General features: G+C 31.2%; 2 protein-coding genes across 12 annotated transcripts; one reads left to right on the top strand and one right to left on the bottom strand.

The window, feature by feature from the left end:
• The first annotated feature begins 1,927 nt into the window (after positions 1-1,927).
• LOC103493973 (hypersensitive-induced response protein-like protein 1) lies at positions 1,928-4,987 on the top strand. Of its 2 annotated transcripts, none has more exons than XM_008454955.3 (6): positions 1,928-2,258; positions 2,835-3,032; positions 3,515-3,635; positions 3,781-3,872; positions 3,953-4,049; positions 4,488-4,987. In XM_008454955.3, the coding sequence occupies exons 2-6, from the start codon at positions 2,844-2,846 to the stop codon at positions 4,847-4,849; spliced, it is 861 nt and encodes a 286-aa protein (XP_008453177.1). In that variant the 5' UTR covers positions 1,928-2,258; positions 2,835-2,843; the 3' UTR covers positions 4,850-4,987. The 2 variants fall into 2 exon arrangements, with proteins under 2 accessions (XP_008453177.1, XP_008453178.1); XM_008454956.3 differs by having other exon boundaries at positions 2,112-2,305.
• A 193-nt stretch (positions 4,988-5,180) lies between these two features.
• Positions 5,181-11,625, bottom strand: LOC103493974 (isochorismate synthase 2, chloroplastic). 10 transcript variants are annotated; one of them, XR_007818846.1, is made up of 15 exons: positions 11,072-11,625; positions 8,865-9,100; positions 8,656-8,773; positions 8,428-8,544; positions 8,024-8,170; positions 7,838-7,912; positions 7,681-7,749; positions 7,268-7,386; positions 7,125-7,182; positions 6,722-6,832; positions 6,549-6,633; positions 6,156-6,253; positions 5,925-6,017; positions 5,746-5,828; positions 5,181-5,449 (listed from the first exon to the last, which is right to left on the bottom strand). XR_007818846.1 is itself a non-coding variant. In XM_008454957.3 (15 exons), exons 1-14 carry the CDS (start codon positions 11,414-11,416, stop codon positions 5,792-5,794), a joined length of 1,716 nt encoding a protein of 571 aa, XP_008453179.1. In that variant the 5' UTR covers positions 11,417-11,625; the 3' UTR covers positions 5,181-5,449; positions 5,746-5,791. The 10 variants fall into 10 exon arrangements, 2 of the variants coding, with proteins under 2 accessions (XP_008453179.1, XP_008453181.1); XM_008454957.3 differs by having other exon boundaries at positions 5,746-5,836; XR_538553.3 differs by lacking the exon at positions 5,181-5,449 and having other exon boundaries at positions 5,780-5,836; positions 6,549-6,578.
• Between the last annotated feature and the right edge of the window lie 3,997 nt (positions 11,626-15,622).

The raw sequence follows: 15,622 nt of genomic DNA, 5'->3' as shown, positions 1-15,622 counted from the left end.
ACATATAAGATTTAGACCAATTAAGAGAAAAGTATAAATATATCAATTAATTATTCGAGATAATGATCATAAGACTCATTCAACCAAGGTAGAAAGAGTTGAGTGGCTAAGAAGCAAGAGGTTGACACTGACAAATTTAGTCGAAAAAAGAAATCTATGGTCCATTTGTTTGTAATCAATCAAGTCGAGTTGGTATTATTAGATAACACAAAATTTCATCTCATAATCAACTGACAATTAACATAATAGTTCATCTATTTTGTAAAGATCATTAAGACCTTTTGATTTTCCAAATATGAGATGTTCATTAAATACTTCCTGTACAAAAAAAGAGAGTTAATCTACTTAAACAAAAGATCATATAAATTCAACTACAGAAACGAGAGTTCTTCCTACCTCGTTTTTTAATATACTCAATATAATGTAAAATTATATCATTTATAATAAATTACATAATACATATTTTAATTTGAAAAAAACGAACTAGTTTACAAATATTTGTTAACATTTCTTTAAAGCTATTTTCAAAAGGTTGATTTTAGAACTTTCACTTTATGAATTTTAAAATGGAACATTTTCAAAAACTGCAAAATACTGTAACTATTTATAAATTGTAACAAAACTTATCAAATTCTTTTTCCGATCTATATATTTTGTAAGTAGTTTCATCGTGCTATGCATAACAATCCTTGTAAGTTTTATGAAAGTATCAACATTGGCTACCATCAATCAATGGGGATGTAGCTCAGATGGTACGGGGATCGATACCCCGCATCTCCAATTTGCTTTTGAATTAAATCTATATTTTTCATGGTTATTGTTCTTCTTCCTATATAATATCTATATTTTTGTTATATATATATATATATATATATATATATCAATTGCTTTCTTTTCTATCAAATTCCACACCTAACAATTTTTTTTGGTGTGTGCAAAACTCAGAATGTGAGATCACATATTACATCAACCTACCTAATTTGATATACATTAAAAAAAAAAAAAATCTTAATTCCAATATTTTTATATAAATATTTTTTTCACTTAATTTATGAATTTTGTTTCAATCATGAAGTTGTACGATAACTTACAATAAATAAACTACCTTATACATAGATATAAATATTGTATGATGTGCACTATGTTAAAAACTTTTTTCTAATTGGTTTTTGAAATTATGTTAACATTCCCAGCAATAGCAATGATCCCTATGAAATTATGTTAACATTCCTAGGAATGATCGTAACTTGTAAGGTTAAAATATTTATTTCCTGTCTCTTTCTCTACTAAAAAAAAGTCGTAATTTGTTGTTATTATTATTATGGCTGTCACTTTTGTCCCTCTAAGATGAGCATGTAGACAGAATCTTATCGGCCCTTTTAATTGTTTGTAATTTTATAATTTCTTTATGTTGTTAGACCTTGTGGTTTTTCTTTCTTTTTTAATCAAACTCTTAAATCTATGGATCACATAAATACTATAAGAAGCTCTTGATCCTATCACGAATTAAAATATGAACAAATATTGTTTAATTTACTATGCAATTTCATGTACTACTAACTAACGATTTGATCAAAGTGATCAATAATTAGAAAGAGATATTCATATTTTATATTGAGAAATACGTGTAACCATTCCATATGAGATGAAAATTCAAACCAAAATCTAATTTGTTATTATCTAAAAAATGAAAATACAATTAAAATAATGTTAGGTTTGTTGTTTCTCTAGTTCACACTTGTTGAGATTTGAGATTGAACTTTCAAGTCTTTGGATAATGGATGTGTAAATCATTTATTTATTTTTTGAGATATAAATTTAAAATTTTTTAATATGTTGAAAAAGAAGAAAACAAATAGTGGTTTTGGTCTGTTTTTTCATTTACTTAAATTAGGAAGGGATGTGGATAAGCTTAATTGATTAGTCATCTTCACCTTGTATGTATGTATTACCTGTCAAGTTCATAATTTTCTTTGTAGAAAAAGCTCATAGATGGGAACTAAACGAAAAATGTAAAAAAGGTCTCTTTCTCAGAAATTCTTGTTTCTCTCTTGTCATTAACCTAATAGAAACTCATTCACAAAGATAAAGATATTTCATTGAAGATATTAAAGGTCAAGAGTGCCCGTCTCTTTCATAATTCCTGGGGTTTGTTCCAAATTCCAACGGCGACCCACTTCTATAAACTCGATCCTTGTTCTCAAACCGCCCTTGAATTCCAATCGCAGTGGTTTGTGAAGGTTAACACAAACTAAAAGGTACAAACTTCTTTCTTTCCGGTTCTTTGGGCTGCATTTCTTCCTGGGTCTGTTTCTTTTTCTCTCTTTCTTTGATTGTTTGGTGTTTTTGGTTCTGTTTGTGGCATGCCCTTGATTTCGTTTCTATAAAATTCTTGTAAACCTTCCTGATCCTTTTTCTTTTTGGATAATCTGAAGTGTTTATGGCGGCATTCTTTAGGTTTTTCTTTCTAGTATTAGAATTTTGTGTTGAGGGGATTACGTATTGTTTGTTAGAGTTTCTTATTGGTTTTCCAGCTTTGCACGTTGAAGCTGAAACGGTTGAATTGTAATTTATTTACTTTATATTTCTTATCTGCATTAATGGGGAAAGGGATATGGTTTATGGTTTAATTCTTTGGAAAGTTTGACTAAGACCGAAGGCAATGAGTACTAATATATTGATTCGAAGTCATTGTTTGCTGCTCTATTAGTAATCTTCATAAGTTGACAAATTTTTGCTTCTCTTGGCTTCTGCCTACGTAAAATACTTAACAATGGTTTTGTGACTGGAATTTCTTTGCGAATCCAAACTTTTTTTTTTTTTTTTTTGTGAAGGTTCAAGATATGGGTAATCTTTTTTGTTGTGTGCAAGTGGACCAGTCCACTATAGCTATCAGGGAGAGGTTTGGCAAATTTGAGGAAGTTCTTGAGCCAGGATGCCATTGCTTGCCTTGGTTTCTTGGAGCCCAGATCGCTGGCAATCTGTCTCTCCGGTTGCAACAATTGGATGTGCGATGCGAGACCAAGACAAAGGTTTGACACTCTTTCTCTATAATTTGATGTTACCATTTGTGTCTCATCGTTCAGCATTCAGCCGTTTCTACAAAATAATCCTCTAAAACATCAATATTTTGATGCACTGGAATCACTACTCGTTAGGACACTGAAAGAAGAACAAATTCGTCTGTCCTAAAAGGGAATATAGATATGAAAATATAGTAAGGAAGAAGAACTATAAGAGATGGTTTCCAAACTCCTACTTCTGAAGAGCTCCTTGTTCTCTCCATGTGATTTGCTGAGGCAAGAACATATTGAAAATTACTTAACTGCTTCTCTGTGTTCATGCTTAGCCAATAACGAATACACCATGATGCTCTTATTGCTTTGTTGTAATTTCTATAGAGAGAGTTTAGAAGATGGGATACTACAAGAACCTGCTCTGTTAATTGCTAGGTCTTTGGAATGAATTATTCAGTGTGCTTTGTTCCTAAAATCAGAAGTGATTTGTTCTTCAGGATAATGTGTTCGTTAATGTGGTTGCCTCTATTCAATATCGAGCACTGGCAGATAAAGCAAACGATGCATTCTACAAGCTCAGCAATACAAGGTCCCAGATCCAGGCTTATGTTTTTGATGGTATACTCCTTTTTTCTTCCTTGTTAAACTTGTTAGTTAAATGTGTTCACGTACTCGTAAAGGTATTTAATTTCTTCTCTTTTCTTTTTGTCATTTTGTGTAAGCACGCTTTTTTAAATTTGAGCAACTTCTTGCATATCTGTAGTGATCAGGGCAAGTGTTCCAAAGCTCAACTTGGATGATGCTTTTGAGCAGAAAAATGATATTGCTAAAGCAGTAGAAGATGAACTGGAAAAGGTAATCTTTGTTGCTCTTTCAATTTTAGTGTTATGAAGCAAATTTCAACTTTCTTTTAATTTCTCAACGATTACTTTCAGGCTATGTCGGCTTATGGCTTTGAGATTGTCCAAACCCTCATTGTTGATATAGAACCAGACGAGCATGTTAAGAGAGCAATGAATGAAATTAATGCTGGTAATAATCTAATCCTTCATATTAAAAAAATGTACCTCTTTTTCTTTTTGTCCCGGTATCAGAGCAGAAAGTCATGTGTTCAAACTCCTGCAATGTTATTTCCTCTCCAATATAATGTTCACTTGATGACTCATTTATGTGTTTCAAACTCACAAGGCAGGAGAGTGTTAAGGCGGTGATATAATGTTAAATTTATCTTCAACCATTGGCTTAAGTTTTTGAGTCAATCAGTAATTTAACCGTACCAATAACTGATAAGGTGACAACTTCCTATGCAATACAATAAGTTTGTTTTATTTTACTTCGTATAGTTAAGCAATCTTCATGCCTATACTTGTAGTCACCAGAACAAGAATGGATGGTAAACTGTTCTACCATTGCCGGTAACCAGACACTTTGATGATCATTGATTCCTTTTATAATTTGATATATGTTCAGCTGCTAGATTAAGGGTGGCAGCCAATGAGAAGGCAGAAGCAGAGAAAATTTTACAGATTAAGCGAGCTGAGGGTGAAGCTGAAGCCAAGTATTTGTCAGGTTTGGGTATTGCTCGGCAGCGTCAAGCAATTGTGGATGGTTTAAGAGACAGCGTTTTGGGATTTTCTGTTAATGTTCCTGGGACGACGGCAAAGGATGTTATGGATATGGTGCTTGTGACCCAGTATTTTGACACCATGAAGGAAATTGGAGCTGCCTCTAAATCAACTTCTGTGTTTATACCTCATGGACCTGGAGCCGTTCGAGATGTCGCATCGCAAATCCGCGATGGACTTCTTCAGGGTGCCGCTTCTTCTCACTAGTCCAACACTATGTTAAAATGATGTTTGTAAGGTGGTGTTCAGTGTGTTGTAATTTTCTCTTCTTAAATGATATATATTGTCTATTTGAGCTATGGAAATTGTTCTTAATACTTAATACTAATGAATGCTTCCATGACATCTCCATTGGTCCATTGGCAACCTGAGGCTCAAAGATAATGGAAATCCCGTTCTTCTTATCTTGCAACCCAGAAAAAGAAACAAGAAGAATCTGGTTAAATGACTGGTTTCACTCTAAAATCTATATCACAATGTCTGTCTTAGTTTAATCTATTGGCTTGGCCTTTTTTCCCTTAGGAACTACATGACTGTCTTATAGGATGAAAGGTTGCAAAGGTTGTTCCTTTACATTACTATTCATGTAAGTTACGGAATCTACATTATTCGGTTACACTTCTAAAAAAAACAAAAAGCAAAGAGAGAGAAATCAGCAACTGAACAATATACATTAGGAACGTGGCCTGGTGATCAAAACAACCAAAGGAAAGCAAGACGAAGAATGAACAAACCATTTGCCAACTCGAGCCACTACAGAAGGGACCTAAACAGAGCTTATAAGTTGAGGCTAACCAGTCCCTGTCACTGGAAAATGCATATATTTAAATAAATAGTAAGACTAAAGCTATATGATCAAATCTCAAAATCACAGGACGTATGGGGTCACTAGTTCACTATCTTACGCCTGAATTTAGTAAGCCTAAAGTTTAATTGGAGTGAAAAAAATTTGGGTGTTTGAGATGCATATTTATGAAGAATGAATTCAAAGAAGCATTGTATAGGTGCTTTTTCTTTGTCTGTTTATTTAAGACGTAAGTTGCTATTCAAGTTTATTGGTTCTTCAATTAAATTTAGATTTGGAGGAGTTAAACGCAACTCACCTTATGGCTTCCTAAACCTTACTTCCACAGATAGCAGTTTCACTAATTAATTGGGTTCCTGAACCACTTCTAGTTCAAGCGACCTAGAGATCTGCAAACATGCAGATCAAAGTTATCAGGAAGAAAAATTGAGCTACTAAATAGCATTTTCAAGACAAAAGATGTAGGTTCCGAAGTACCTGAGATATCTTGAGCTCCAATTCATCCCACTCCGAGGACGGATTGCTTCCTTTCACTATCCCTGTTCCCGCATAGATCAAGGCACCAAGACCCTGAAATCAAAGACCATCAAAACTCAGATAATTATTATGGCAAGCACCGATGTCTAAGCTCTAGAAATTTTAAAATCGAGTAAAGATTCGATGCAAGTATTTAAGTTTGTTTAGCTCATATGGTAGACGCCATCTTACTCTCTTCACTAATGCTGATCTGATGCCCACAGCAAACTCACTCTCACCTCCTCCAAACCAACCAACAGGCCCTGCGTACATCCCTCTATCAAATACCTCTGCATCAAAAACTTTCCCAAGTTGTTACATATATACAGACCCGGCGAAGATGACTTGTCCTTCAATCCCAGATATGGCCAACAATAAAATTACAAGACCCATAATAACTTGGATGGGCTGGGGGAAATAATATAAAGAAACTCTATAATTTAGAAGAGGGAACAGCTAACCTTTTACCTTACCTAACTGTAACTTCAGTTATGAACCAGAGACAAACCTTTCAATTTTTTTTTTTCATAAGTGAAAAAGTCTAGGATCACTCCCCCATGGATCTTTCAGTCAAAGTTCGCGTACCAGTTTCTGCAATGAAATCTCGAGCCTCCTCTGTTGGCCATCCACAGACCGCGGGAGTTGGATGAAGCATAGATAAAATTTCAAACTTTTTAAGCAACAAAGTGGAGTTAGAACTGTATATTCTCGTAAGGTAAGTTTGGTTTACAGGAACATGAAACATTTTAGATTTTTACCTCATCTTCTTCGCTTCGCAATCTGCCAGTTAGCTGAGCATACAGATGTTGAATTCTGGGAAGTTTTCTCACTGATTTATATGGTTCAACGACTACCGCATCACATACAGCCTACAAACAGGATTAAGCTGGCTAAGAATTCGCAATATTCACAAAATGTCGTCCTCATCATTATTTCCTATAAATTTATGGAGAAACCAACGTAAATGTTTTTTAGTACTTGAAATACGATGACCAAAACTAGAACAAATTCACAGTTTGAAGCACTACAAATATCATTTTCATAGCACATTTGGGTAGGTGGTTAACAGGGATAACCATAACATGCGACCATAGAAGTTTCATTTGATGTCACCAACAGAAAGCAAAATGGCAAAAGAGCAAGACTATAGATCAAACTTGCCTCTAACTTCTTTTTTATGGCTTCCCTCACAATGGAAAACTCAAGGTCCTCCTTGGGGCTAGGAATAAAAAGTAAGTCAGTGAAAGTCCAGTCATAGTTCATCGATTTAGTAGACAAAATAAGAAGTTCAAGATGAAACTAACTTGGAAAATAAATCATGTTCTATTTTAATATCTTCAATAGCTGATCTGCCTCTTGCACGTGTTGCAGCTAAGGCGTCACTTTTAATGTCAAGTCCTTCTCTATGGAACAGGCGCTCAGGCTATTACAAATTTCAAAGTCCCCCCAAAAAAGTAAGAAAATAAATAAATAAATAAAAGAGGGAATATACAAGGCAAATGGGTGGAACACTAATTAAAAACATATTTCATGAATATCCAATGTTCAGCACCGTATTGACATTCCCCATCTTAAAAAAAAAAAAAAAAAAAAAAAAAGGAAAAACAAAGCTCCATTTTGTCAAAGAAGGTTTTTGGACTTGGGTAACAAAATGAAAAGGTAGACTGATATAATGAAGTACACGCACTAGTATCACAAGATAACATATCGTACATACCGTATTTCCTATGAAGGCATGAGCATTGGATGGCTGGACACAAAACTGATAAGAGTTGTTTCCCTCTTTCTGATACGATCAAAACTAGATTTAGAAAAAAAAAATTACTGCATAAAAAGTGTTATACATAGACTGACGTAGCAGCATAAAAGGCTACCTGGAAACATGCGATGCATGTAACAGGATCGATATCAACACCTGTCACTATTTGGGTACTACGTGCAAGTACAACCTAAATTTAATAAGATATCAAAACCAAAGAATAAATAAATTTGTGGTAAGAGTGAAGAATGTTGGAATGGGAGAGTGAGAGGGAAGATATAATTCCAAAATGGGTGATTACCTTGGTGAGTTCTGAGTTGCTTCCGTCAATCTCTTGCAATGCTCTGTCAACTGCACGTTCCCAGAATGTTTTGCCGGGAACGTGAGTGTAGCTTAGTATGGGTATCTGTGGAGGATCTTTTTGTAGATTTACATTATTAGAAGAAACCTGAATGATAAAACATTAACAAAGGAGTGATTTCTGTGGAAAAATACATTCAACCAGATTCTTTAGAGCTGATTGAAGACGCTCCAAAACAAAGTTCTGTATTCAAATGATTCGAAAGGCTCCCAATACAATCCTAAAACAAATAACTCACTAAATCCAAAATGCTAATTAAGAACAAATTCATCTAAAATTAACAACTAAACTAATAGAAACATGCTAATATCAATCATATATTTCTCCTGCATAACATAGTAGACCTGTTCGATTGTTGATTGAAGAGATTCAACAGCATTTTCCCAAGTCCAAGAACAGGCATGATCCCAAGCAACAGTAGCAGCAAGCATTGAGTTTTCTTCGAACTCATCAAACTCAACCTGTAAGTTGGGCATCAAATTATGTACAATTAAATTACTATCTAAAGAAAACAAAACCCTCCAACCCATTATCCAAAAGCGATAAACAAGATACAAAAAACACATCTTTACCTGAGGTACCATAAAGTAAAACGATCCAAAGGGCTCCCATTCAGGCGATATATTGGCCCGTGAATCAAAGCGAATACCTCCATAAGCACGAATAAGAGGGCATTTTTTTGACAGGAACCTATAATTTCAAAATATACAGAATATTACCCATTGTGACATTTCATCGAACAGATGGCTTGAATTAGTGAAAGTAGAGAAATTTAGTTTACCTCTTGATAGACGCCCAATCGTTATACGAAAAGCAATGAAGGCGGCGGAAGACGACGGCAGAGCCCACACCGGCGACGCCGAGCAGGTGGCGGTGGTTGAAGGAATGGCTACCATTGGAAATGTTGTGGGCAGAAGAATCAGTGGGTCTGCTTCTGCCGGAGAAGAAGGTGCGAGGAAGAAGATGGGGCTGAGAAGAAAGCCAATCAATTGCTTGAATTCGTTGTTGGATTGGCACCTGCAAAATTAGTCTCCTTCAATCTCACAAAGAAGTTATCTTTCGCGGGAAAAAAAAAACAGCACCGTCTTCCTTTAAATTTTAAAAGATTGTTCTAATAAAGGTTTTTTTCAAAATAATAATAAGAAGAAAAACGCTCCACGAAAATTTCAACCAAAATTCATTACACTTGTTTTTTCTCTTAAACATCTAATTATTTTGGCCATTTTAAAATTTTAATGTGAATTATCAATGCGATTTCTAATTAATGATAGTTGGATGGAACTATCACAACCTAGCTTGATAGTTAGATGTTGGAGGAGGGAAAAAGGTTATTATTGGTAGTGTTATGGTAATACATTTTTGAAAAAATGTTATTATTGGTAGTGTTATGATGACATGTGTTTAAGAGAAAGAATATAAAAGATAGTGTTATGATAGTATGTGTTTTAGGGAATGAATTATAATAGTAGTATTATAATAATATATGTTTGAGGGAAAGAGTTATAGTTGTAGTAATTTAAAAAACAATAATATAATTTGGATTGGGTTATTTTGGTAAGGTAATGTAGGGTTTTAAGAAAGTAAAAAGAGAAGAAGATATGATTATTTTGGGATTAGGGTTCCCTAATCCCTATTTATCATTAGGGTTTTAACTACTATAGCCTAAAATAGAATGTTTTATTATAAGTTTGACTTAATGTTACCAAATTTTTCATAAATATCCTAATCGACATCAATTTTACTCAAATGTAGAGCCCAAAAACCAAACTACAAATCTTTATTATTAATAATATATTAAAAAATGAAATAAGGAAAGTTGACAAAAAAATTGCATTTATTAGTTTTCCTATGTAAATATGGTATGTAATCAATTCTATTATTGTAATATTATAATCAAAATTACCCTATAATTTTTTTTCTTTTGGTGATTTTATTCAAAAATTCTTTACTCCGTCCGACCGTTCATCTCCTTCAAATTTTTCCAATGAGCAAGGGTTTATGGTTATATACAAAAGTTGTTAGAGTATATGAGAAATATATAGTATATTACATCGTTTATGCTTTGAAAAAATTTTAGGGCATATGAAAAATATATAATATATTATGTAGTTCATGCTTTGAAAATTTTTGAGGGTATATAAAAAATATATAGTATATTATGTAGGTATATGAAAAATATAAAACGTAGAAACAGAAATGTGAAAAAATTAGATGAAATTTTGAGATATTTGTGTAAATTTATAAGTAGTTGATAAATATTTCTTTGTGTTATTATTATTATTCTATCATAATTAATTTTAAAGCATAGAATATAGTTTTCTAGATCGTATATGGCGGAGATGCGATGAAGTTTGTGGTTCAAAATTTGAGTGGCTCTTTGTTCTTCGTCAAGGTTGAAGATGATGTCACCGTTTGTGATCTTAGAACTCAAATCATTATTCACCAATAATATTTCATCTTAAAATCAATTAATAACGAGATGAATAGCTCATCCATTTTAAAAATAGCGTAGTTTCTACGTATATATTATGAAACCATAAGTAAACATAACTCAATTGACATAAAATATGTTTTGTCAACTAAAATATTTGTAGTTCAAATCTTTTCATCCCTGTTATTTTAAAAACAATAATTTAAAAAAAAATACAAATATTGAGAAATTTGAGTCCAATTTAGTGAAAATATTTTCACTTTTAATTTTTTGTTTTTGAAAAATAACCGTTTCCCCTAAATTTTTTATATCAACTAGCATAGTTGAATTCCTAACTTCTTTTCAAATAAAAACTATATATATATATATATATATATATATATATATATATATATATATAATTTCCTTAATTTTTTAAAAAAAACAAATGGTGGAAATGGAAGAAAATATTTTCTTAAAGAAAGTGCCATGTGGTGACGTGGCAATATCCCAATCCATGGAATCGGGAAGAGATAAGAAAAATGATCGAAATGTTAGCTATTTGAAACAAAGCTTACTTGGAGCCGAATAATCCCGGAACTTAATGCCGGAGCCTCCGATTTCAACTCCGCCACTCCTCTCCTCAGACTCTCCGTCGCCAAAGCCGCCGTCCGAACCGCCGGAAAGTTTCGTGTCTCAATAGTCCCCACGGTGCCTCCAGCTTCTTGATTATTTCCTCCGCCGCACCCATCCATCGCCGCCGAATCACAAACCTTCTCACCCCACCTCCGCCCTCGCTCCGGCCATGCTACGGCGGCTGAAATACGGCGGCACCGACTCCCACGCTGGTGAAACCCAATAAAATGTCGACACGTGGCTGAATTTTGATTAGAAGAAACAGCCACATTATTGAGAATGCTCATCTCCCTTTTTCTTCTTTGAGTCTCGCTCTCTCAACTCTGTTTTTCTTTTCTCTCTAAAGTGAAACAAAAATTTCCCCATTCTCAAATACTCAACATTCAAATTATCAAATCTATATAAAAAAAAAGTATTTCTATTGATAATTTCATATTTTCCCTTCTCTCTTATCATTTTAATTTCATTTATATATCTTAAATAATTATTTATTTTAGTCTAGTATACTTTCTTCGGACTCGTAATTAAGTGTTTTAACTAGTTGAGTTATGTTTAAGTTAATTTTTAGAACGAGTAGTTACAAGATTATCCTTTTATGATCATGGATTACGATGAATTGTTATATATGTTTATGACGATATAGATAGATACGAGTAATAATCTATCGTAATAGATTGTTATATTTTGCTGTATTTATAAATATTTTGATTTAGTGTACTATAGTTGAAAATAATATGGACTGTTAGTGTCTAATAATGTTACCATTATTAATATTGATAGAAGTGTTATTGATAAATATCGATGTCTATCAACATTCTAAAAATTTGTTATAGTTATTGTTGACCAGTTTTATCATTTAAAATAATTTCTTTAAAATTTTATTCATTTTATTATTATTTAGTTGTAGATATTATTAATTAAAAAGAAAAGAAAAGAAAAGTAAATTACAATTATATTTAAGATAATTACAATAGATAGTAATTATTAAGTATACGACAACATTTAAAAAAAATTGTAAATATAGCAAAATCTATCCGTGATAGACTTCTATCGTTGATAGATTTTTTAGTCTATATTTGTAATATTTTTAAAAATATTGTTATGTACTTAAATATTTCTTATTATATTCAGGATTAAAGTTAAATAAGTGGGCTGGGCTTCATCATATTGCGCACATAGCCTTGGTCCATGCCCATAGAAAGCCCAAAACCTAAAGTCCAAAGTTGACATGACAAAGACCCACATGCAAAACCATTCATTCATTTGCGTATTATTATTTACATGCTCTTATCCATATTATCCTATTAAAAGTTGTGTCACGTTTAGTTCTTCAATGTATGACGACGACAGACTTTACTATTATTTCTTCTTTCTTTCCCTCAACATTTCTTTCCAATTTCAGAGGTTGGAAAAATTAAAATAAAAGTGAAAAACCCTAAACCGAACATCACTCACCAAAATAAAATCACTTCAATCCCAATTATAAGAACACGTTGTTTTCTTTTTGCTCTCAATAAAATACAAAAGAAATTTAAATAAAGTAGTATATGTTAAGATGACGTAAAATTTAATAATCTTTTTACATGAAATAAATAATATCCATCAATGAAACCCTAATCCATAAATTTCGACTAAAAAGAAAAAAAATATTACTAGTCAACTTAACTCAATTACATAATGAAATTTGACTAAATTGGCATTGAAAACAAATATTAATGTTAGAACACTTATTGTTTGTGTGCACAAATTCAACGAATCTTTTCTATTAAAAATAAAAATAAAAATAAATGACAATAATTTAAATACATTAGAAATTATTTGTATATATAAAATGATGGATCAAGTATAGAAAAGGATTTAAAATTTACAAAATTTGTTTTGAATTTATAAATTCTCCCTCGAGATTAGGGAAAGAGCAAAAAATAAAAATCTCTGTACTCATATAGATTAAAGTCATAACTTTGAAATATAATTTATAAAGTTAGATTTGAAATATTTTTAGTTGACTTGATTATAGTCTTGTAGAAACAAAAACAATAATACAATGTGTTATATATCGGAAAAAATCTAAAATTATTTTGACCATTTTAAATAAGCATACAACGATTGAAAAATTAACTATCCGAAGAATATTTTCTCAAACTATTATATATTACGAAATTGAGAAGATAATTTGGAACCAAGAGTATATAAACTTTCTTTCTTGTAATATGAGACACAATTGTTGTTGAATTTAAGAAGTATTTTTTGTTTTTTGAAAAAAGACAGTTCATTTTATGAAGATATGAAACAAATAAAATAAAGAAAATATTTGTTAAGAAAAAGGGGTCAAAAGCTGCCGTCTTTTTTATTATTCAACAAGTGGCTTAGCTTATAGCTTCTTCCCTCATTGAGCACACAAACACAACGTTGAAAAAACACCTTCACACCATCAAAGTCTACTCCTCAGATCCATTACCTCTTTGTTTATTTATTTATATATAATGACGAACAAAAAATATTCAAAATATTTAACAAAATTTCATATTTTATCAATGAACCGTGACGGATATAAATTTCGAAATATTTATTTTATAATTAGTATTTTAATTTTAGATTTTAAAAATACTCGTAAGGTATTAATTTTGATTAGAAGTTAGATTTTAAAAAGTTAAGTTTAAGATTTAATTAAAAATATTAAAACCAAAATAAAGATATTTAAAATTAAATCGAGTAAAATTGCTTAATATTTTCCCTTTGTAAACATTGTTTTACTTCTTTCTTAATATCTTTCCCTTTTTTTTTTTTCACATTTTCACATTTTCATATCTTCTTTGTTCTCAAATTTTCATTTAGGGTTTTTATGAGTTTGGTGGTAAGAGATCAACAATGGACAGAAAAACACTTCTTAAAAGTCCTTAATGTGCATTTGATTTAACTTTTTAATTAGTTAAAATTAAAAGAAAATTGAGCAAAGCAATTTAAGCAATGATAATGTTAAAAATAAAATAAAATTCTTCGTATATTAAATTATATGGTAGCATATATATATTATACCAAACCCTTCCCTGTACGTAATTGATGTGGTCAATTATAGTGTTCAACACTTCAAACATAAACCCCCATATATATATTTCTAAGTCAAATACGCAATGATAAAAGCCATGTTGTTATTTAACAATTTATATAGTTTACTACTACATTAACAAACACACACATCATAAATATAACATATTACCCTAATTAAACTCACAAATCTCGACCACTTCCAACTCTTAAAAGTTATCCTTTTCTTAATCTTGAAATATTAGAATTCTTACCTTCGGAAGAAGAAATTGAATAACACTTCAAAGTCACGTTGAAAGGAGTTATAATATGGTATGTATCACATGTTTTTCTTAGATTGTTGGCCATAATTATCGTTTTTCATCGTTGTGAATTGTCATCCTTGATGGATTGTCGTCCGTCGATTTCTCTAAACCCTAATTTCTAATAAAGAAATTAGAAGGGAGGTAAGAAAAAGAAAAAACCAACTCATTTTGAGCTTAGAATTAGTCAAGAAACTAATGGAAAAGAAAAATTCTTTATATTTAAATTTTTAACTTGAATTATTGTGTTAAACGTTGACAAACTATGAGTTATTACTTGACCATAAGTTCGATGGAATGATGTCAAGAGAGAGCCAAAATTAAGATTTATTCTTGTGATCATTCAATTTTGTTAATCTTTTTATCCAATATTGACGTAAAAGGGAGGAAAAAAAAAGAAGAAATAATAATTATTGGAGAAAACCAATTTTTTAAATTCATTTTAATATTTCAATTTAAAACACAAGTTCCTAATTTATATATATATATATATCCATAATAATTTGGAGTCAACGGGGTTGATCCCGAGGTTAGCCAGCAAACTATATATATATATATATATATATAGTTATTCAATTTCAACCATCAACTTTTCTTCTTATTATTTTTTAACTCACTGAATTTTCTTAGAAACCCCACTGTACTGTGCATCCATCTTTCTATTAAAAAAACAAACAAATGAGAAATTAAGAAAAAGGAAAAAAAAATAGGAAATACAAGAAATTATTTACAAAAAAAAAAAAAAAAGTATCACAATCATGATTGTTATAGAGTCTCTCCTAGACTAAAAAATATATAGTTAGAATTAATGCATATATGAAGTTCAAACTATGAAGGGTTTGGTGTTAGTTTGCAATAAAATGTGTTTTGTAGTGTTATATTATTCAAAATAATTTATAATTGGATTAAATGTTTTGAGTTTGATTTATAATATTCATTGTTTTCATATTTTACAATTTTTTATTTTGTTACTTGATGCTTTTCAAACTCTTCTAATTCCCAAGAACCCTAAATGTAAATGTTTGGTGTGTATAGAAGGAAAAAAATTATAATGAAAAGAGGAGATATAAAGGTAACCTAAGTAGGTATAGGAAGAAAGTTGATTGAGATATTTATATGATTGTGAGTGGTGTAGACTTTAACTTC

Source organism: Cucumis melo, chromosome 2 (assembly GCF_025177605.1).
Source record: "Cucumis melo cultivar AY chromosome 2, USDA_Cmelo_AY_1.0, whole genome shotgun sequence".
Taxonomy (NCBI): Eukaryota; Viridiplantae; Streptophyta; class Magnoliopsida; order Cucurbitales; family Cucurbitaceae; genus Cucumis; species Cucumis melo.
Note: the sequence above shows the minus strand (reverse complement) of the source record. Positions and strands in the feature narration are given on the sequence as shown.

What these genes read in the sequence shown, in the direction of transcription:
- LOC103493973 (XM_008454955.3), top strand. Translation starts at nt 2,844, where the DNA reads ATGGGTAATCTTTTTTGTTGTGTGCAAGTGGACCAGTCCACTATAGCT. An exon ending in GATGCGAGACCAAGACAAAG is followed by an intron (nt 3,033 to 3,514) that starts GTTTGACACTCT and finishes TTTGTTCTTCAG; the next exon opens with GATAATGTGTTCGTTAATGT. An exon ending in AATGAATGAAATTAATGCTG is followed by an intron (nt 4,050 to 4,487) that starts GTAATAATCTAA and finishes ATATATGTTCAG; the next exon opens with CTGCTAGATTAAGGGTGGCA.
- LOC103493974 (XM_008454957.3), bottom strand. Translation starts at nt 11,416, where the DNA reads ATGAGCATTCTCAATAATGTGGCTGTTTCTTCTAATCAAAATTCAGCC. An exon ending in TTTACTTTATGGTACCTCAG is followed by an intron (nt 8,545 to 8,655) that starts GTAAAGATGTGT and finishes CCCAACTTACAG; the next exon opens with GTTGAGTTTGATGAGTTCGA. An exon ending in CCATAAAAAAGAAGTTAGAG is followed by an intron (nt 6,833 to 7,124) that starts GCAAGTTTGATC and finishes TCCTGTTTGTAG; the next exon opens with GCTGTATGTGATGCGGTAGT.